The following is a 23355-nucleotide window of genomic DNA, read 5'->3' on the forward strand; positions in this document are numbered from 1 at the left end:
TTTGTAATCATTATTTCGAACTGCTAGTGAATTGCCCAACGAAAGTACTCACGGAATACGGGCCTTCGAGTAGGAGTCGTCACAGGCTCCGAACGAAGTAAAATCCATTGTGTCCAGTTTTTATTCCGCTGCGTTTACACTCGTTATTTTTCGAATCGATATTCACCCCCTCTCTATCGAATCTAACGGTCCTACAATAACAACGGATCTCACATTTTTAAAATTGTTGAGTATAATTACAATTAATAGGATTACCTCTTTACTGAAATTGAAAATTACCTCTACCACAACCTTGGTAATTCCCATAGCCACCACGTCCACGAGCTCTAAAATTCCGACCACGAGCATGTGAATCACCACCACCATTATTGGATTGTCCTTGTTCATTGCTTTTTGGGGTCAAGGCTTGCAATACCTTTTCTGTTGAATCTTTTTTCGTCGAATTCTCCGGTCTTTCATGAATCCTGCTTTCATGTAAAATCAACGAACCATGCAATTCTTCAGTGGACATCTTCTCTTGCAACACAACCACAATATAATCAAACTTTAAAAGCAAATTGTTCAAAACTTTTTCAACATACATCTCATCTTCAACCTCGTAGCCATTGAGTTCCATCTCATTTTTGATCTCCATTAAATGAGAAAAATAAGCCTCAATTGTCTCTGTCTTCTCCATCATACAACCTTCAAATTCTCTCTTCAACATCATCAAGTTATTCCTTCGGACTCTGCCAATACCTCGATATGTTTTATCCAAAATATCTTATGCCTATTTTGCAATTTTAGCGATAGAAATTTTGACAAACATAGACATATTGATTGCCTAGTGTCGGAGCTACCTCGATGTGTTTGACAAACACAATAATTACAAAAATACCCCTAGGATATTATCTGATAAAACAAATCCAATTAATTTAAAAAATTCAAACTTAAACCTAAACAAAAACTCAAATGATAGAGATGACAAGGTCAATATTGATCTAGATAAAATTAATAAATTATTTAATAATCTAGACAATATTAATCTAGAAAATCCTATCCAAACCCAAGATAATTTAATTAATAAAAAATTAAATTTTAACGATAAGAATAATCTAATAAATTCCACTAATTATATCAACTTAAAAAATAAAGAAAATATAAGAATAAAATCAAACACTTTGATAAAATCAAAACTAAATTTAACAAAATTAAAATTAAATGTTAAAAATAACATATTAAATAAAGATAATCCAAAAAATTCAAAATTAACAATTAATAAAAGGTTAAAAGATAAACATTTAAGGAAACATAATTCAAACAATTTAATTAATTCAAAGTTAAAAATGAATAAAAACTTAAACTTTAAAAATAAGCTATTAAAGAAAGATAATTCAATTAACCTAATAAAAGTGAAATTGAAAGAAAATTTAAATATTAAATACATTCTCTTAAAGAAAGATAATTTGACTAAGTTAATTAATTCAAAATTAAAAACTTGAATCTAAATTACAAATTAAACATTAGATTTTAACCAAAATTTAACTATAATAAACCCAGAACTAAAAACTAAGTTAATGGCCAATAATTCAGGGGGAGGCTCCAGAATAGCTGTCACCTCCAAAACTAACCTACCCGAAAAAGGTAACCCCAACCAACCTACCCGACAGGGTAATTAGGACTAGTTAAAGAGGGTTCAAGTTTAACTTGAATCATGGTACTGGTGAAGTTTTTGGATGATAGTACGTTGGGGAAGCTTGGACATCGCATGTCTAGAAAGATATGGCTTCAATCTGGTGCATTTGGCCAAGTGGAACTGACTGAAGCTACCCTTAAATGGATCCTAACTAGTTAGACCAAAGTTTAGTACTAAGCTCCGTGGATAGGACTATTCGGAAAACCTCGAAAGGTTGATTACTTCTAATGACGTCCAAGTGACTCACCAAGCTTAGAAGTTTATCCGAAGAATGCCTATTTGTTGAGACCAAAACTAAACCTGAATCTAACACAAGTTAAAAACAAACCCTAAAATTGAACCTAAATTATCTCACAAAATTAAAAGATTCTCTGATTAAAAATATAAATTGGGTGAGATGACTAAGGACTTAAATTAAATTAAATTAAAATTAAAATTAAACTTAATTTTCTTTAAACAAAAAAAAATATATATATATTTTAAAAATTAGTCTTAAAAATTTATTTTAAAAATTAAACTTAATTTTTTTTAACTTAAAAATTTATTTGAAAAATTCTTTAAAAAATTATTTGAAAAATTCTTTAAAAACTATTTTAAAAATTCTTTAAAAAATTATTTTAAAAATTCTTTAAAAATTATTTTAAAAATTCTTTAAAGATTATTTTAAAAATTCTCTAAAAAATATTTTAAAATTCTTTAAAAATTATTTGAAAAATTCTTTAAAAACTATTTTTAAAATAATTTAAAAAATTATTTTAAAAATTCCTTAAAAATTTATTTGAAAAATTCTTTAAAAAATTATTTGAAAAATTCTTTAAAAACTATTTTAAAAATTCTTTAAAAAATTATTTTAAAAATTCTTTAAAGATTATTTTAAAAATTCTTTAAAAATTATTTTAAAATTCTTTAAAAATTATTTTAAAAATTCTTTAAAGATTATTTTAAAAATTCTTTAAAAATTATTTTAAAATTCTTTAAAAATTATTTTTAAAATTCTTTAAAAACTATTTTAAAAATTCTTTAAAAAATTATTTTAAAAATTCTTTAAAAATTATTTTAAAAATTCTTTAAAGATTATTTTAAAAATTCTCTAAAAATTATTTTAAAATTCTTTAAAAATTATTTGAAAAATTCTTTAAAACCTATTTTAAAAATTCTTTAAAAAATTATTTTAAAAATTCTTTAAAAAATTATTTGAAAAATTCTTTAAAAACTATTTTAAAAATTCTTTAAAAAATTATTTTAAAAATTATTTAAAGATTATTTTAAAAATTCTTTAAAAATTATTTTAAAATTCTTTAAAAATTATTTTAAAAATTCCTTAAAGATTATTTTAAAAATTCCTTAAAAATTATTTTAAAATTCTTTAAAAATTATTTGAAAAATTCTTTAAAAACTATTTTAAAAATTCTTTAAAAATTATTTGAAAAATTCTTTAAAAATTATTTTAAAAATTCTTTAAAGATTATTTTAAAAATTCTTTAAAAATCATTTTAAAATTCTTTAAAAATTATTTTAAAAATTCTTTAAAGATTATTTTAAAAATCATTTTAAAATTCTTTAAAAATTATTTTAAAAATTCTTTAAAGATTATTTTAAAAATTATTTTAAAATTCTTTAAAAATTATTTTAAAAATTCTTTAAAAACTATTTTAAAAATTCTTTAAAAAATTATTTTAAAAAATTCTTCAAAAACTATTTTTAAAATTCTTTAAAAATTATTTTAAAAATTCTTTAAAAAACTATTTTAAAATTTATTTTAAAATTTATTTTAAAAATTCTTTAAAAACTATTTTAAAAATTCTTTAAAAAAAAAAACTATTTTTTAAAAATTATTTTAAAAATTCTTTAAAAACTATTTTAAAAATTCTTTAAAAATTATTTTAAAAATTCTTTAAAGATTATTTTAAAAATTCTTTAAAAATTATTTTAAAATTCTTTAAAAATTATTTAAAAAAAAATATATTTTAAAAATTCTTTTAAAACATTTTAAAAATTATTTTTAAAAAAAAAACTCTTTTAAAAATCATTTTAAAAACTTTAAAAAATTCTTTTAAAACATTTTAAAAATTATTTTAAAAACTTTTTTAAAAAATCATTTTAAAAACTTTAAAAAAATTCTTTTAAAACATTTTAAAAATTATTTTTTTTAAAAAAAAAAAAAACTCTTTTAAAAATCATTTTAAAAACTTTAAAAAATTCTTTTAAAACATTTTAAAAATTATTGTTATTTTAAAAATTATTTTAACATAAAAATTATTTTAACTTAAAAATTATTTTAACTTAAAAATTATTTTAACTTAAAATTATTTTAATATAAAAATTATATTTTAAATTATTTTAACTTAAAAATTATTTCAAAAATTATTTTAAAAACTTTTAAAAACCATTTAAAAACTATTTTAAAATTATGTATCATTTTGAAAAATTCTTCTTATTTTTTCGCTATAATAAAATTATTTTTAAAAAAAATAGTAATAATAATAAATTATTTCTATAGACTATTTTCACTTTAAAAATTATTATTTTGACTTTAAACTCATTTTTAATCTTAAACATCATTTTAACCTTAAAATTATTTTTTAATTTAACTTAACTGAAAATTGGATCTTAAATTAAAACTCATTAAAACTTAATTTAAACATTACTTTTCAACTTAATTTAACCTAACTGAAAATTAAAACTTAAAAATTTGACTTTAACTTTAAACTGAATTATGTAATTAATAAGTAGAACTTAACTATTTAAGTTTAACTTTATTTGAGAACTAAGCTTGATTTGATCAGAACCTAGGTTTAACCTTAGTAAAAATATTAAAATTACTCTAAGTCATTTTTCTTAATCAACCTTTAAAATATTAATTATTTTTATTAAAACATAATTAAAGTTTGACTTAAATTGAACCTTACTTAACCTTGTTTAATAACGAGTTTAACTTCAAATTACCACCAACCTTAAACTAAGTCAATCCAACTTAAAAGGAAGTAAATGAAAAGTTAAATTATAACTAACACCTTCATCAATTAATACAAAATTTAGATTATAGCAAAATTTAATCAATAAATTATTAATATTGATCAATTATTGAATTAATAACAACTTATCTTACTTAACATTACACTAAAGGTTAATTTATTTCAACTTAATCTAACATTAATTACAGTTAGTCAAATTTAAATGAACAATTTTATAAAGATAATTATACAACCGTCTAAAACACTTAGGTACAAAAATATGTTACGGTTGTAAAATTTTATATTAAGGGGAAGTAATAAATAAGGAGGATTGATAAATTAAAGGAGTATCAAATTAAGGGGGAGGTTTATTTTTTTATCTCCTTAAGTGTTATTTTTTAATCTTCTCTTTAAAATCTCTCTAGAAAATTCTACCTCAATTTAAAAAAAACTCAACTTTTCAAGTATTTTAAACCATGGCTTTAAAATTTTGATTTTTGAAAATTAGATTTAATTATTTTACTTTATCAAAATTAGTTCTACCAAACTCCTTTGAAAACTAAAAGTAAAGTTCAAAATCAATATTTGCAAACTGAAATTTGATTTGCAAAAACTCAGTGTTGAAAATTATGAAAGTTAGAGTTTTCAAACTTAAATCATTGTCAAAACTTAAGTTTTAAATTAAATCATTTACAAACTTAGTGTTGAAAAATAAATCAGTTTTTGGAAAAATAAATTTTTCAAACTTAGTTTTGGAATTTTGGTTTTTGAAACCTTATGTTTGAAAATGAAACTATCTAAACTTAGCTAGCTTTCTAAAAGCTAAACGTTAATGCTTTAAACAAATTTTCAAAAGCTTAAACTCCCCCAGATTAACTTGACAATTTTTTTTCTGAAGCCTATAATGACTTAATCCATGCTTATTTTTGATGAATGCCAAAGGGGGAGGGTTAGGTGGTTAAGTTAGCTGAACCTAACTGAAAATTCAAACTAACTTAAAAACCACATAAATGCATGGTTCTTGCATATGTTTTCACTAACTTAACCAAGTTGTCATTCCATCAAAAAGGGGGAGATTGTTGGTGCGGTTAGCACTAACGATTTAACCCAGGTTTTGATGAATGACAAATCAGGTTAAGTTAGTTTGTTTTTTTCTGACACTTTGATCGAGTGTGCAGGAGAAGTCCAGACAGGTCGACGGGCTGACCGGATGTCTGGAACGAAGTCCAGCTAGGTCGACGGGCTGACCGGATAGCTGGCGAGAAGTCCAAGCGGGTCGACGGGCTGACCGGACGCTTGGCGAGAAGTCCAGCTAGGTCGACGGGCTGACCGGATAGCTGGCGAGAAGTCCAGCTAGGTCGACGGGCTGACCGGATAGCTGGAGAGAAGTCCAGACGGGTCGAAGGGCTGACCGGACGTCTGGCAGGTAAGTAAGGTAAGTCACTAGAGGGGAGTGACTGCGAGGACGCGTTCCCGGGAAGGGAACATTAGGCGTCGATCCGGCTTAGATCCATTTCGGATATCTAAGTCGAGATCGTGACTAGATTCCGGTCTCGGAAAGACGGAATCTAAGTCATACTACTTTTGCTAATTCATACTCACTTTGCTTTTGCTAACAATCTGTGTTGCAGGGTAAATTTGCCTCCGGACTAACGTTTGTCTTGTAGGACGGATTCTGCGGGAAAACAGGGTCCGGGCGCCCGGGAGGGAAATTTCATCCTGATCGCGCGTCGCCACGTGGAGCTCGTTGGTTGGACTTGCCACGTCTCACCAGGGCGCCCGGAAGGCATCCAGGGCGCCTCGAGCCTCATATAAAAGAAGGGTCAGAGGAGAGCTTCAGAACAACAACAAAAAGAAAAGTCTTCCACTGCTCTACACTTCTGCGACGCTAACAAAGCTCCGACACTACGCTCCTTTCTTGTCTTTATTGTCGGTATTTGTTTTTCATTTTCATTAGCATTCATTGTACTATTTTTTGTAATCATTATTTCGAACTGCTAGTGAATTGCCCAACGAAAGTACTCACGGAGTACGGGCCTTCGAGTAGGAGTCGTCACAGGCTCCGAACGAAGTAAAATCCATTGTGTCCAGTTTTTATTCCGCTGCGTTTACACTCGTTATTTTTCGAATCGATATTCACCCCCCCCTCTATCGAATCTAACGGTCCTACAATAACAACGGATCTCACATTTTTAAAATTGTTGAGTATAATTACAATTAATAGGATTACCTCTTTACTGAAATTGAAAATTACCTCTACCACAACCTTGGTAATTCCCATAGCCACCACGTCCACGAGCTCTAAAATTCCGACCACGAGCATGTGAATCACCACCACCATTATTGGATTGTCCTTGTTCATTGCTTTTTGGGGTCAAGGCTTGCAATACCTTTTCTGTTGAATCTTTTTTCGTCGAATTCTCCGGTCTTTCATGAATCCTGCTTTCATGTAAAATCAACGAACCATGCAATTCTTCAGTGGACATCTTCTCTTGCAACACAACCACAATATAATCAAACTTTAAAAGCAAATTGTTCAAAACTTTTTCAACATACATCTCATCTTCAACCTCGTAGCCATTGAGTTCCATCTCATTTTTGATCTCCATTAAATGAGAAAAATAAGCCTCAATTGTCTCTGTCTTCTCCATCATACAACCTTCAAATTCTCTCTTCAACATCATCAAGTTATTCCTTCGGACTCTGCCAATACCTCGATATGTTTTATCCAAAATATCTTATGCCTATTTTGCAATTTTAGCGATAGAAATTTTGACAAACATAGACATATTGATTGCCTAGTGTATCTGAGATAAAACCAAACTATCACAACTCTGGTCATCATCATCTAACATCTTCTGCTAAATCTTTATTTACGTACTTCAATAATTTGTACACCTAAGATGTGTCTCCATCTAAAACTTTCAATAAATATAATTCTATTTTGCTATTAATTTGAGAACCGAACACAGAATACTTCTATTTGCCCTGATCAATAATCACTAAAGCTCTGATACCACTGGTAGAACTCAAAATGAATAACCCAACAAATCAAGTTAAAATTTGAAGCCAAAGTAAGAACATACGTTTCCCACTTGCAATCGTTGAAAGAAACAAATTTCAGCCAATATGAATTGTAAGCACTAAAATCGAGGATGTATATTCTTCAAAGATAATCAATTGCAACTCTTTTTTTTAAAGGAAAATTTGAGAAAACTGGAATCAGCCGAAAGGCTATTCTTTTCTCACTAATCTCCAAGAATCTGATGGCGACATCAATTATTTATATAACCTAATTTATCCAAAAACTAAAATAATAAGTTAACCTAATACAAATAGGAAATTGTCAAAAAAACTAAAACGTAAAACTTAGTTTATTTTTTTCAACACGTCTTTATTGGATTTCTCCTCAACTTGCTTATCTCTTACTTACCAATTGCAGTCGCTTGACTTACTTTTAACTCACTAGGTCTTTCTGCCAGTTGTTAAGTTCGTAGATCCAACTGGACTTCAGCCGGTTGTCAGGTCATGTGGACTCAACCAGACTTCCTAATAGATATCGGGTCCTGTGGACCTATCTAGACTTTACTCCAACTATCGGATCCCGTGGATCTAGTTGGATTTCAACCTAGTGTCAAGTCATCCAAACCCATCAACTCCTACACACTTGGTGAAGCAATTAGACCATAAACACTCTAACTTTAATCCACTTGTCATTCATCAAAACTGAGTTAGATCATTAGTGCAAATTGCACCAATAATCTTTCCCTTTTTGATGCAATGACAATCTGAGTTAAAGTTAGAAAACAATAATATTGAAAAACAATATTCAAACAACAAACAAATGATATCTAAGTTAGTTTTCAATTTGATTTACTTGATTAAGTTTGTTTGTTCTTTTTCTACATTATCCCTTACCCTCTCTCTTTGACATTCATCAAAAAACTAAGGTACAAGAAAGTCAGACATAATATGTGATCAATAATACCACATATTAATGCAGAAATATAACTGAAAGTAAATACTTTGTATATATCGAACTTAGGGAGAGATTTGAACAAAAGTTTAATTTAATAACAAAAATTTTGTAAATATTTTTAAAAGCATTTTTGAAGTAAAGCTTTGTCAAAAATTGTGTTTCAAGTAAGGCTTTGGAAAAAACTTTCAAGTAAACTTCTTCAAAATTTTCTAAGTAATTTGTGTCCAAAATTTCTAATTGAACTTTTTCAAAGTAAGGAGTTTTAAATTTTTTTGTCAAAGGATTTTCAAAAAATAATTGTGAGAAAAAAATTCCTAAGTAAATATTTGTAAAGGAACGATATTCTTAGTAAATATTTTCCAATAATTTTCTAAGTAAAGATTTTTATAGCTGTTCTGGGACAGCAGTGGTGGTCTTTGCATGAGGAAATACAGAGAAACTGGGACCTAGAGAACTGCCCGGTAAAGAAACGTCCTCTTGAGTTCGAACAGGACCAAGGGTAGAGAGGACCGAATAAAGTGTGGATAAGGTTTGCTCAGGAGATTGCTCTTGTGTATCCTCCTGGGTATGATCTCCTTAAACAGAGAACACGGGTAGAGAAGGTGTCTCCGTAGAAACTGCTAGCCTCTTGGAAGGAGGGGCAAGGGTAATCTTTCGCCCTTTGCGTTTTTTTTCTTTAGGGAGGCGCCCTTCTCCACCGAACAATCCTCTGGCATTGGAAGCACAGTAGGGGTAATTCTCCAGAAGTGGCCGCCTCAATGGGTGCAGTTGTGTGTTGTTCATAAGTCTCGCTGGAAGGAGTGGTCAAGGGTAAACCTCGTTCTGTTAGTAATTCTTGTTCCTTGACGTGAATCTTTTCTACGGTCAGGTCAATTACTGCATCGACCAAGGACTTCAAATGGGCATCCACTGCACAAAACAAAAAATACCTTAGTTAGCAATAACGTAAGGAATGAATTACCAAAACTTACCAAAAGAGTTAGGTAACTTCTTGTGGATGGGGCTTAAGCCAAATAGATATAGGAAGCCTTCGTGTAGCCACCTATGAATTCTAAAACGCAAATTATTCAGCTTAGGAAGATAAGAAATAGAAATAGAATCTTGTTTAAATTGGCCTAGGTTTGGAAGAGAAAAAGAGAATTGCCCTTCAATAGGCCAGGTAACTGGCCTAAGCATTTTCATGAAAAGGAAATGAGATTTTCAGCCTTTGTTCGAAGACGACATGTCTTCGAAGAAGATCGTCGTTGGTCGGGACTGGAAGAGAAAGGCACTAGGTTTCGATTTCTTGGGATAGGAGAAGAGAAAAAGATTGTGGGATGTTGGTGGAATGCCAAATAGGCGGAACAACATGAACATTCCACACAAGTATCAGTAAACATTTGGAACAAACTATTGCAAAGGAATTTGGAAGTATCAACTTACTTTCAACAACAAAGGATGAACAGGAAAACGTAAACATGCCACTAATTGGTTAGAAAAGACGGTGACGTGATTAAGGAGAGAAAGGTGAGACTGATCATCGGAAGAAGGTATGGCACTGGTATACTCTGTAGGGATTTCAAACTTGGACCGGATGTAAGCCTCATTAGAATCTTCAAAGGTGGAATAGGTAAATGTATACCAAGGGGTGAATGATTCCTGAGCCATAATAGGATGTTAATCTAAAATAAGGAGAACAACTTACTGAGTCACTTAAGGGTGGGAAAAAGGAGAAGTTTGGAGAGTAAGGGTCATCGGAGAAGAAAGGCAAGGAAGATGAAATGCAAAGTGCGTAGAGCACACATCGCTTAGGGTTTTATAAAGTGAAATTTAATTATCATCATTGGATTCAAACAACCTGTATTGGAAGGGTTGTTGATCTGTAAGGAAATACATGCTGTTGAGCCATATGAAGAGGCGTGCGTCATAAGTAGTTTTGGAAAATAAAAAGGAAAGTCACGTGGCCTCAGCCCATAAATAGATATTTATGATGGAGGTGACAACCATATTATTCCTCTTACCACGAACCTCTCTATGCATTCTCGGTAATCTCATCTGAGAAAAATTGGTTGTGGGCAGATGGTTTTTGAAAAATTTGCCAAATCTCCAAGGTACAAAAGGAAGGTAGCGTGAAAAGATTGAGCGGGCAAAATTAAGATTTGAGTCTAGTTAGTCGGCTACACTTTCTTCGACTAGATTTGAAGGGGAGGCTAGTGATACGGGTTATGACGAATTGACCCAGAAGGTGATGTGGCGGTCCTACTCCAAAAAGAGTAATATCCTTTCATCTAACTTGGATTAGTTCCCCAGTGTTAAAATCCTTGGGTTAACCAGACTAGGTTTTAATCCGGCTAGGGGAAGATGGTCGATCGTTAAGCTAAGCGAACCAAGGAGTATAATGTCTTAAGGGTGGCCAAATCTTAGGGAGGTCAAGTTTAAAGATAGTCGGTCTTACATTGTAGTCAGAATGACTGACTCATTCTATAATATGTCAATCCTAAATAACAGTGTGTGTGTGTGCATTCGTCCGGTCTTAAAGTCGGGTGGGCATGCATGCTCTGACCGGCCAGATAATGTCGGACCAAGATAAAGACGCTCAGCCTCATTAGTTCCCATATGTGTAATCGATTGGATAAAGACCGGCCGAGTTAAAAGTACTCAGCCTCATCAATTCCCATATATGCAACCGGCTGTCCGACCTTAAGACCCTCAACTTCATAAATCTTTCCAGGTATGTTCGACCAAAGTGCACATACAATCGGTCAAGCAAAGGATGGATCAGGCATACGACACTTATATTTATGTTATTATCATCGCTCGAATAGAATTCTGACACGACATTATTATTATCAAAGGGATTTCCCAGAATCCTGATACACTTTATTATTCCTAGCAAGTATATTAAGGTTGCATAGAATGTAATTGAGCAGTTTAATTTGACATATGGCAAAGGATATATAGAATGCAACTGAATGACTCAATAAAATAGGTATAGCTTGTTAGGGTTGTCGGGGAATATTCCTGGGGCACTTCTTGTGGAGGTTAGTTATGACAGCATACTTCCTAGACAATTTCATCAATGGTCTAAGCCATAAATGACAAAAAAGGTACATCTGGGGGTAGAAAAAAGATTCCTCAGACTATTACTGCATATCATCTAGACTGTACTTTTTCCATCACCTAACAAATTATGAGGCACGATGTCATCTCATGATGACGAAGGTTGTGAGAGGTGGTATATAAAAGGGATCCTCTCAATTGGCAAGGTACGCATCATTTGTATCTAAAACCTACGCTCTCGCATATCCACTATTATTCTTCATTTCACTCGTCGGATATTGTACTGACTTGAGCGTCGGAGGATCTTGCCAGGGATCCTTTCCTTACTCTTTGGTCACTAACACTTTGTTGAATTGTCTGAGTGAAGGTAGCATCTGAAGGAGGAGCTTTTGCTTTAATTTGAACTGGCATACACCTCCCTGATCATTGAGTCTGCAAGTGCCCAATTCTCTTGTACTATCCAACCAAAATCATGATGTGTGGTCCATATGTTGTAGAATTTGAAAGGTTTGGCTTGTGGTCTCTGAGACTCTATGATGGATACAATACAGGAGGCATGATCTGAGAAAATTCTTGGAGGTCTAAATTCTTCCACACTACTCCTATCCTGCTCTAACCAAGTTTTGTTCACCATTGCTCTGTCTAACTTGCATACCACTCGCCCATTTGTCCATGTGAACTTGCATCCAGTAGTGTGTAGATCCTCCATCCCAGCCATGATTACAAACTCTAGGAAATCCACTGTGGCATATGATGTGACATCTATTCCTCCACACTTGCCAGTATGGGATAATGGGGAATTAAAATCTCCCATAATGAGCTAAGGAAAATCCATGGTTGTTATTCTGACAAGTGGTTAGGGTGTTATCTTTCGAGTATATCTCAATCGGTCAGTAAGGTTGGTCACTTTATATTTGTCTCTATTTTAGCTGTTTAGTCACTTCTGTATAATCCGCTCTGTTATGTCTTATGTATATCTTAGCCGACCAATAAGACCGGCTCCCTTTATAGTTGTCTCTGCTTTAAGCTACTCAAACGTGAAACATTGGAGATTTGCTTGAAGAATGATATAATGGCTTGGTTATGTTAGAAATCTATTTAAGAAATAATACGATGACCCGTGTGTCCCGAAAACTCACCTGATACCCTGTGCTTGCTAGAAATTTGTCCGGGTAGCAATAAGAGACTAAGTGTTTAAAGTCCGGCCAACCTTTTACCTGCCTGGGCACGCATATAGTGTTGGTTAGTCTTAGGAAGATCGTACCGATTCTATTGTACAAAAATTTTGTACAAGTGTCGAACCTATCCTAATAATCTATTATGTTCTTTAGAAATTAAATTCGAAATCGCAAACAAAACTTAACATTATTGATTCTAAATTTAACTTATCTGTTCTTAATGCTTTAGACTTAGATCGCAAACGATGCTTAACATTATTGATCCAAATCCACCTACGTTATAAATTCAATTAAATATCAATTTCAGAAATCGGCTTCCAGGTTAAACATGGCGAGGCACTAGGCCTTCTTGGATATGGGAGCAGCCACCACTTCCTAGACAAAGCCTTTTAATGAAATCTAATATTTAATTTCCTTATATAACTCTAGGTTTAACCAAAAAGAACAATCGAATCACAAATTTGAAAAATAACAAAAAAAACACAATCTCGAATCACAAATTCGAAACATAGAATTATATGCCTCTTGTGTTTGGAATTCGTACAAAGAAAAATTAGCATGATGCGGAAAATAATTACTAGTTATACATTTCTTTGTATACAACGACCTCTTGATCTTCTACTGTATTCCTCTTCTTATCTTGGACGTTGTGTGGGCAACGATCTACCGAGATGAGAACCACCCAAGCCCTTCTTCTTCCTCACCAAGTTTCGGCCACCAAGACTCCTCCAAGGATGTAGAGATTCGGCCACCACCACCAAGCTCCAAGGGATGCAAGAAACAAAGCCTCCTTTCTCTCCTTCTTCTCCAAGCAATATCCGGCCACCTTTCAAGCTCCAAAGGATGAAGAGTTTCGGCCAAGGAGAAGAAAGAAAAAGGAGAAGGGAGAACTAGAAGGGTCGGCCACACCACCAAGAAAGAAAGGGAGGAAAAATATAATAGAGTTGTTAGCCATGAAGACACTCTTACCCCCTCTTTTATATTCCTTGGTCTTGGCAAATAAGAAAATTTTAAATAAAAAACTTCCTTATTACTTTACCATGAAAAGGAAAATTTAATTAATCAAAACTTTTTTCTTTTTCTTAAAACAATATGGTCGGCCACCTCATAATCCCAAATAAGGAAAGTTTTAACAAGAATTAAAACTTCTTAATTTGTTTTCGGAAATTTTAAAATAAAAATTTCTCTAATAATTTATCCCTTCATGGTTGGTTATAAAAGAAAATTTTATAAATTAAAATCTTTCTTTTAAACATGTGGATGATTTCTAAAAAGAAAAGTTATCTTTAAAATTAAAATCTCCTTTCAATCTACAAATAAGGAAAGATATCAAATCTTTTCTTGATACTTTGTAGAAACTTATAAAAGGAAAATTTTATAATTTTAAAACTCTCTTTTAATTATGAACATGGTTACAAAAAAGGAAAGTTTTATCAAAATTAAAATCTTCATTTCAATCTACAAATAAGGAAAGATATCAAATCTTTTTTTAATCTTTTTTAGAAAGCTATAAAAAGAAATATTTAAATTTTAAACTCTCTTTTAAAACAATGGAATCCACATAAGAAAAAAAAATAAAATCCTTTTAATTTTATTGTGGTTGGTCACCTAAGCTTGGACTCAAGCTAGGGCCGGCTACCACTTGGTTCATCCAAGGATTAACTTGGTCGGCCCCTTGCTTGGGCTCCAAGCAAGGCTTGGTCGACCACCTTAGGATGGGTATAAAGGTGGGTATAGGTGGGTATAATACTTTATAAATAAGAGGCTACGATAGGGACCGAGAGGAGGAATTGGTTTTGGTCTCCTGATGAAATTAAGCTTCCCGTGTTCTCCCCGAACACCCAACTTAATTTCATCAATAATAATTCATACCACTAAAGAATTATTATTGAACTACCGCACCAATCCCATATTACATTTTGGGCTCCTTCTTATTATGAGTGTGTTATTCTCCCTGTGTTTAAGATGTCGAATGTCCACTAATTAAATGAGTTACTGACAACTCTCTTTAATTAATATCTTAGTCCAAGAGTAGTACTACTGAACCTTATCGTCATGTCGGACTAAGTCCACCTGCAGGGTTTAACATGACAATCTTTATGAGCTCCTCTTGGGGACATTCTCAACCTAAATTACTATGACACAGTTTTCTTCTATAATCAACAACACACACTATAAGTAATATCATTTCCCAACTTATCGAACTTATTGATTTATCGAGTTAAATTTCACCATTTGATAAGTCAAAGAAATAAATACTAAATATATGTTCTTATTATTATATTAGGATTAAGAGCACACACTTCCATAATAATTAAGGACTTGTTCTTTTATTAAGTCAGTATAAAAGAATTTTCCTTAAATGGTCTTGCTCAATACACTTAGAGTGTACTAGTGTAATTTATTAGTCAAGACAAACTAATACCTAATTACACTATGACTATTCCAACGGTTTGTTTCTTTCCATCTTAGTCGTGAGCAACTGGTTTTAATTTATAAAGAACTGATAACACGATCTTCTGTGTGTGACATCATACACTATGTTATCTACAATATAAATTAATTGAACAACTACACTTAACAAATAAATGTAGATATTGACCAATGTGATAAATGTTTATACAAAAGCTAGGTTTTTAGTATACATTCCAACATATAGAGCTTTGTGAGCCTCGAGTGCCTTAAGCCTGACTGGTCTTTTATCTGGCCGGGCATGCATAGAGAGATTTGTGAGCCTCGAGGAGGCTGACCTATACCCTGACCATACTTATGGCTAGTCGATTATGAGATGGGTCGGATATTCCGACCGGCCTATTAGGCCGACCTCCTCAAAACTTGGTCGGCTATTGAATGATCGGACGTGTTACCTTTTCGGTAGAATACTAGGCTTCTTATGCTTGACCAGCCTAAGGGTCGGCTCGCCTCTGATCGCTCGATTTATAATCCGATTGAGCTGGACTTTAGAGTCTTAATACTGGATGAGTGCCAAAGCCAAGTGGGCCCTGCCCTCTTACCTTACCCTTATTATCACATCATCTTAACTTTAACCTTCATATCACCATTCATGCACCATGATTTTAACTACCACTCTATCTTCGAAGTCTACTCGTTACATCCCGCATCAATAATAAATGTCAATTACCTCTTTAATTAGGCTTCTTAAAAACTACTAAAAATGTGAATCTATTTATTTTTTTATTTTCATCCTTATGATCTATCCTAATACATTATTTCACCGTAATATGGGCTTGATATCGTATGCCCATAGTCAGATGGAGCCAGGGACGGCCGCTCCGTCCCTGTCTATAGCTATTCAAATTGAGTTGCCTCTCCTCCAGACAAATATTAATAGAAGTTCATTTTATAACATTCTTTTTTTAAAAAATTAACTTTTAATGTCTCTTTGAGAATTATAATTAATATATAGTATGAAAAGAAATTTCGTTAATATTATATTTCATTTTATCCAAGAATGTGTGATTACCCAACAACTATTAATATGCTCACACAAATCTTAACAGCCCAACAATTAAACTAAATATTTCGCACGATGATAAAAAAAAAACCAATTCAAAATAATAATTAGAATTTAATTGCAATCAACCAAAATATCATTATATACTTACTACTATACAATCACAATCGCAATGATAATTAATATATTTATCATATTTATTTTTCAGTCAGATAATTTATATAATATCCGAATAAAGTAGATAAGTAATTTTTTTTTAAAAAAAATGTTTTTCTCTACTTTTTATGTTGCTATATAGTAGGCCCCATCACTGGTCCGAGAGCAGGCAGGTGAGGTAGTTCGTGAGTTTTTGCAAATTTCACTGTAGCTAGTCAAACTCAAAGTCAAAAGTCAAATTTGATGGCCAAGAAGGCCACAAAATGACAATTTAGTCAGAGGACTGTTTTACGCACACCTTCTGACACACCCCCCGTCCGGCTCCATCATCTATTTTAATTTTCTTCTGCTTCAATCCTTTTCCTTTATTCGTTTTATTTATTTTTTTATTTATTTTATTGTTTTATCCTTTATTCGTTTTCCTTTTTTTTTTAAGTTTTGTTTTTTTTGTTTTTAATCAAATTTTTAAATTTGTATCAATTTTATTTTTTAATATTTTTTTATTATATATTTATAATCTTTTGTCTATTTTTAGTTATAGATTTTCAGAGTTATTATTTGTAATAATTAAGAAGATAATTATGTTTCAGTAAGAGAAAATAAGAGGTTGAGAGAGATAGCAATGGAGGGATGTGTAACTGAAGAGTGACTAAAAATAAAATGTGAGAGAAGGATTTAAAGGAGGAAATTCTGACATGTGTTAAGAGTTGAAGGGTGGGTAATTTAAAGGGAGGGGAGGTTCTGACATGTGTTAAGCGTTCGAGGGGGTAATTTAAAGGGAGAGGGGTGTTTTGATATGTGTCAAGGATTGAAGGGTGAGTAATTTAAAAAGAGTGAAAAATTCTGATATGTGTCAAGAGTTGAAAGTGAGATAATTTAAAGAGATGGAAGATTTTGACATATGTCAAGGATTGGAAGGGGGTAATTTAAAGGGATGAGAAATTTTGATATGGGTAATTTAAAAAGAGTGGTAAGTTCTGACATGTGTCAAGGGTTGGAAGGAGGATAATTTAAAGGAATGAGAGATTTTGAAATGTGTCAGGGGTTAAAAGGGGGATAATTTAAATGGATGAGAGGGAGATAATTTAAAGGGATGAGAGATTTTGACATGTGTCAAGGGTTAGAAGGGGGATAATTTAAAGGGATGAGAGATTTTGACATGTGCCAAGGGTTGAAAAGAAGGTAATTTAAAGGGATGAGAGATTTTGACATATGTCAAGGGTAGAAAGGGGTAATTTAAAGGTAATGCAGGTTCTAACCTATGTCAAGAGTTGAAGATGTATAATTTAAAAGGAGAGAGTGTTTTAAAAAAATTAATAAAAAAATAATAAACAAAATTGATTAAAAAACAAAATTAAATAAAATTTTAAAAATAATAATCAAAATTAATTTAAAAATAAAATTAAAAAATATATAAGTATTGGTGAAAAAATAATAAACTAAATTAATTTAAAAAATAAAATTAAAAAATAATGAATAAACTTAATTAACAATAAAAATAAATAAAATTTAAATAAAATTTAAAAATATATAAGTATTGATGAAAAAATAATAAATAAAATTAAAAAAATAAAGGAAAAAAAAGAAGATAGAACTATCATTTGACAGGGAGAAAGAGGAGGGGAGAGGGGTGCGGTGTCAAACCAGGAGAGGACAATTTACAAGGAAAAATAATTTACGCTATGGAACAAAAGAGATTGTCAAAGAAAAATCATACAATATCCCTATGTTGTAGGTCAAAGAAAAATCATAGCAATTTATGCTATGGACTTATGGCCATTCGACAGGGACACGCTCACTCGGCTGGGACACACCCGCTCGGCTGTACTGCATTGAGTCATCTCCCTTCATTTAGCTTTCTTGTTGTCGGAGGGTTGCCTCTCATCCGAATGGACTTGCCTCCCGCTTGGTGGGGATGATGATCTGGGATGCACTAGCTGTTTGTCTCTTAATCTTAAGTCATTCGTTTGACCTTGCTCATTCACTCGGACATGTCGTCCGCTCAATCACAACTCGTCCACTTGGCCGACTTTGACTCTTTCCTTCACTTTGACTTCAATGTCAGCTAATTTTTTTTTACTTTGCCATATCTCTAGTGGAGTCTCTTTTCATCACCACATCAATTTTCATCACCACATCAATATGTGTTTGGTGTTTGAGTTATTCGTAATGTTAACAAAATTTTGGTAGGATCGAATCGAATATCTAGATTAATAAAAAAAATATATAACAGTCATCCTTTCATAACAATTGTCTATCATTTTGTGTAGAACTGTAAAAGAACCGAGTCGAGCCGAGCTTTCATATGTTCAAGCTTATTTGATAAGGTAACTGAGCCAAGCCGAGTCGAGACTAAAATGAACCAAGCTTTTGAAAGAATTGTTCAAGTTTAGCTTGATTTATTTTTTATGAGCTTGAGGTTGAGCTTGTTTGAAGCTTGACTTGAGCTTGGTTCGTTTAGGTGTTATCGAGCTCTCAATTCAAGCTTGACTTGAGCTTGGTTCGAGCTTGACTTGAGTTTTGTTCAAGCTTGGTTTGTTTAGATGTTATTGAGCTCTTAATTAAACTTGTTTGATTATTTCAAACTTTTAGTTATTTGATTGGTTATTAAATTTGATAATTCAAACTTATTTATTTTATTTTATTTTATTATTTATCATATTGAAAAGAATTTTAATAAAGAATATAGTTCGTAAATATTATTCATGAATATTATTTATGAACATTAACCAATTGAATATATATATATAGAGAGAGAGAATTGTTAGGTTGCGGTGCATCTCCTGGTGGCTTGTCCATGTCATCAGTGGAAGAAGAAAAAAAAAAGCCGCGTCGCATCAAAAAAGCACCGTCCTCGAGCGAGCTCCTCTCTGCGAGCCCTAGCCACCTTCCTCTCCGCGAGCCACCGCCCTCTCCGCGAGCGAACTCCTCTCCGCAAGCGAGCTCCTCTCCACGAGCCACCACCGTCTCCGCGAGCGAACTCCTCTCCGCGAGCGAGCTCCTCTCCGCGACCAGCCACCGCCCTCGCCGCGAGCCACCACACCTTCCTCGCCGCGAGCATCCGCGAGCCACCTTCCTCTCCGCGAGCAATCTCCTCACCGCAAGCCCAAGCAGAAGTGGCCAGACACCTTCCTCTCCGCGAGCCACCGCCCTCTCCTCGAGCCCTAGCAGAAGCGCCGGCGCCTCCCTCTCCGAACTCGGGAGAATCCGAGAGAAGCAGAATCGCCTCTCTCCCCTCCTGCCGCCGTGAGTCCTGCCGCTGCGACCTCTCCCCCGACCTCTCCGCCGCGAATTTAACAATCAAACATGCACTAGGAAGCCCAGCATCCCTCGCTGTGAAAACTACTGGTTCTTGCGTTTGACACTAGGAGAGCTCCGGCTCACGGATGCTCGCGGCGAGGAAGGTGCGGTGGCTCGTGGCGAGGAAGGTGGTTGGTCGCGAAGAGGAGCTCGCTCGCGGAGAGGGTGGTGGCTCGCGAAGAGGAGTTCGCTCGCGGAGAGGAAGGTGGCTAGGGCTCGCGGAGAGGAGCTCGCCCGCGGACAGTGCTTTCTTTTGACGCAACGCGATTTGTTTTTTCATCTTTCGCGGATGACGTGGACAAGCCACCGCACAAAATCGCAGGAGATGCACCACAACCTAACAACTCTATATATATATATATATTCAATCTTATTTATTTAATTTAATACATTCTTTAAATTTATTTATTTATTTAATTTTATGTACATATATACGTTAAATGAATATAAATAAAATTTTATAAAGTCGAACGTCAAATTTATTTATCGCCCTAGCACATTTTTCTCCAAGTACGTCTTGTCTTCGAATAGACTCCATCTTCCATGTACCCGAGCTCGCAAGTGTCGTGCCGTGCCGCGCCAGGCCGGGCCGCAATCATCGAGGAACGTACTATCTACCTCGCCCACATATCGTTGCCTCTCAGGATCCCTGAACCAATCCTGGACCCTTGCATGTTCATTGGATGGGTGGACTGCGAGGCCAGATCCTCTGGTCCAGAATTTTCTGGATCAGAAGAGGCTCTATCCATTGATTGGTTGGATGGGCTGGACCCCATGTGTTAAACAGGTAGGGTCCAAGTCACCTAACCAATGAATGGACAGGGGATCAGAATAGATCCAGAGATCTTGGACCAGAGGATCTCTATCGGGTGGACTATATTATACCTGTTAAATAAGTGAAGTACAGTTTATTCCACTAATGAATATGCCGGACTTCCTTAGTCTAGAAGATTCTGGATTAAAAGATCTGACCTCCTGTCAGGCTATCTGATTCCTCGATCAATCGTAAGAGATGACGACAGCAAGCACGATCGCAATGATATAAATTTGGGGGCAGAGGCAGTTTGCTCGAATCACTTTGATTGGAATAATCCGGCGATCTATTAATTGCCTCAGGCGGCATGTTCTATCAGTCTTCTCTTTTGCTCGTTGTCGCGTCGTTTCTCTTCTTCGTGTTCTGCCTCCGGTGGACGCGGTCTAAGAAATCATCGGTCGACCATCCCCCTGCGGCGCCGGGTCTCCCTGTCTTTGGGAACCTCCACCAGCTCGGCTCCCTCCCGCACCGCTCCCTGCGAGCGCTCGCCGAGAAGCATGGCCCCGTCATGGCCCTCCGCTTGGGCCGCCTCCCCACCGTCGTCGTCTCCTCGCCGGAGGGCGCCCAAGAGGTCTTGAAGACCCGCGACCTCGTCTTCGCCAGCCGCCCGGACTCGAGCCTCGCCGACCGACTCTTCTACCGCTCGCAGGAGATGGCCTTCAGCAAGTACGGCGAGCAGTGGCGCCAAATGCGACGCATCGGCGTCCTCCACCTCCTCAGCCAGAAGCAGGTGCACTCCTTCCGAAAGGTCCGCGAGGAGGAGGCCGCCGCCCTCGTCGCCAGGATCCGCGCCGCCGCCGGAGGTCCGGTGAACTTGAGCGACATGATCATCGACTTCACGAGCAACCTCATCTGCAGGGTAGCGCTGGGCCGGACGTACTCCGACGCCAAGGGCGGCGGCAGCCAGATCCGGGAGCTCTTCGGGGAGTTCATGGAGCTCATGGGCCTGTTCCCGGTGCGCGACTACATCCCCTGGCTGGCCTGGATCGATTGGCTGAGTGGCCTGGACGGCAGAGCGAGGAAGATCGGGCCGAAGCTCGACGCTCTGCTCGAGAAAGTCATAGCTGAGCATCAACGAAGGAAGCTCACCGTCAATATCGCCGCCGACGACATGGATCTGGTCGACATCTTGCTCTCTTTGGGCGATCAAGACGCCGCCGCCGCCTCTTCTTCTTCCACCAACATTTCGCTCACCATGGACAACATCAAAGGCATCATTTTGGTAAAATCTCTCTCTCTCTCCGCATCTTTTTTTGGTAACATCGTTTTGGACTGTGTCATACAAAATTATTATTATTTTTTTTTAAAAAAAAAAATTATCGTTCTGGACTGCATCATTATCTAGATCTTCTTCCTCTGTTTTAGATGTATATCTTCCTTTTGCAGGACATGGTTGCCGCAGGAACTGACTCATCAAAATCAACGCTAGAATGGGCAATGGCAGAGCTAATCCGGCACCCCGAAGAAATGGCAAAAGTGCAAGAGGAGATCCGGCGAGTCGTCGGACCCATAGGAGAAGAAATAAGAGAAGAGGCCTTAGAAGGGATGGAGCAATTGAAGGCGGTGCTCAAGGAGACACTCCGTTTGCACCCTCCAGGTCCTCTGCTGCTCCCTCGAGAAGCCATGGAGACCACCGAGCTCCAGGGCTACCACATCCCCAAGGGCACGAGGGTGATCGTCAATGGCTGGGCGATCGCAAGAGATCCTGCTTTGTGGGACAAGGCCGAGGAGTTCCTGCCGGAGAGGTTCCTGGGCGATTCCGGTGCCGGTGCTCTCGACTTCAAGGGGAGCGACTTCAGGTACCTTCCGTTCGGAGCAGGGCGGAGAGGCTGCCCGGGCATCGGGTTCTCCATGGTCGCTCTGGAGGTTGTCCTCGCCAGCTTGTTGTACTATTTCGACTGGGAGATGCCCGACGGGATGAGCTCCGACGAGATGGAGATGGATGAGGTGTTTGGGCTCATCATGCAAAAGAAATCGAGTGTGATTCTACAAGGAAAGCCCTTCAAAGCCTAGGCATCGAGATCATACTCTGTTATTGTACAATATGGCAGAGTTGACTGAAAAACTTACAGAGAAATTTGCTCAAATTGACTCACCCAAAGCGATCTTTTTGCTCAAATTGACTTCAAAATGCTAATTACTAAAAAATAGAGAGAGAAATACAAAAGAAAACAATTGCTTCACTGATTTATTATCTTAGCTAATAATTATTTATACAACTTGACGATACTATATATAAAATATAATATGACAAATATGGCTAACAATTATGGACAAAATAGTAATATTATTCGGCAGTTTTATTATAGTGTAGGATGAGGTTGCAATTTTGAATAAGATAAGTCTTTGACTACCGAAAACAATTTAATCCGGGTCCTATCGTAGCCATTTGTAGCTTGAATGATAATATTTAGTAAGAAATGGTGAAAAAAGTACTCTATTTCACTTGATACGAGTTAGTTCTCCTTTCATTTTCATCATTTTATCGATGATTTTTTAGAGTTTAAGTCGTGGATTATATGTATTCGAATCCTAGGAAGATTTCCAACTAAACTTGGTCATGATTGCCACATCCTTTGAGTTTTTGCCAATAATTTAGGCAAAATCATCGTGTGATCATTTTACTCCTATCCAAATCGACTTTGCATTATTTTTTAGGAGTTTTCAACTTGATTCCAAATCCTTGATTTAGATTTTTCAGGTTGTCGATCGTTAAAAATTTTGCTCGCTCGATTTAGCTATGATTTTGAGAGTTTAGAAGCTCTATTGTAGTTTGCATTGGTCA

General features: G+C 34.9%; 1 protein-coding gene across 1 annotated transcript; it reads left to right on the plus strand.

Annotated features, from left to right (window-relative positions):
• Positions 1-20832: 20832 nt before the first annotated feature.
• LOC121977062 (cytochrome P450 71A1-like) lies at positions 20833-22729 on the plus strand. The gene is made up of 2 exons (XM_042529566.1): positions 20833-21792; positions 21957-22729. Exons 1-2 carry the CDS (start codon positions 20878-20880, stop codon positions 22581-22583), a joined length of 1542 nt encoding a protein of 513 aa, XP_042385500.1. The 5' UTR covers positions 20833-20877; the 3' UTR covers positions 22584-22729.
• The last annotated feature ends 626 nt before the right edge of the window (positions 22730-23355 follow it).

The sequence above is a fragment of the Zingiber officinale genome, chromosome 4B, assembly GCF_018446385.1.
Source record: "Zingiber officinale cultivar Zhangliang chromosome 4B, Zo_v1.1, whole genome shotgun sequence".
Classification (NCBI taxonomy): domain Eukaryota; kingdom Viridiplantae; phylum Streptophyta; class Magnoliopsida; order Zingiberales; family Zingiberaceae; genus Zingiber; species Zingiber officinale.

What these genes read in the sequence shown, in the direction of transcription:
- LOC121977062 (XM_042529566.1), top strand. Translation starts at nt 20,878, where the DNA reads ATGTTCTATCAGTCTTCTCTTTTGCTCGTTGTCGCGTCGTTTCTCTTC. An exon ending in ACATCAAAGGCATCATTTTG is followed by an intron (nt 21,793 to 21,956) that starts GTAAAATCTCTC and finishes TTCCTTTTGCAG; the next exon opens with GACATGGTTGCCGCAGGAAC.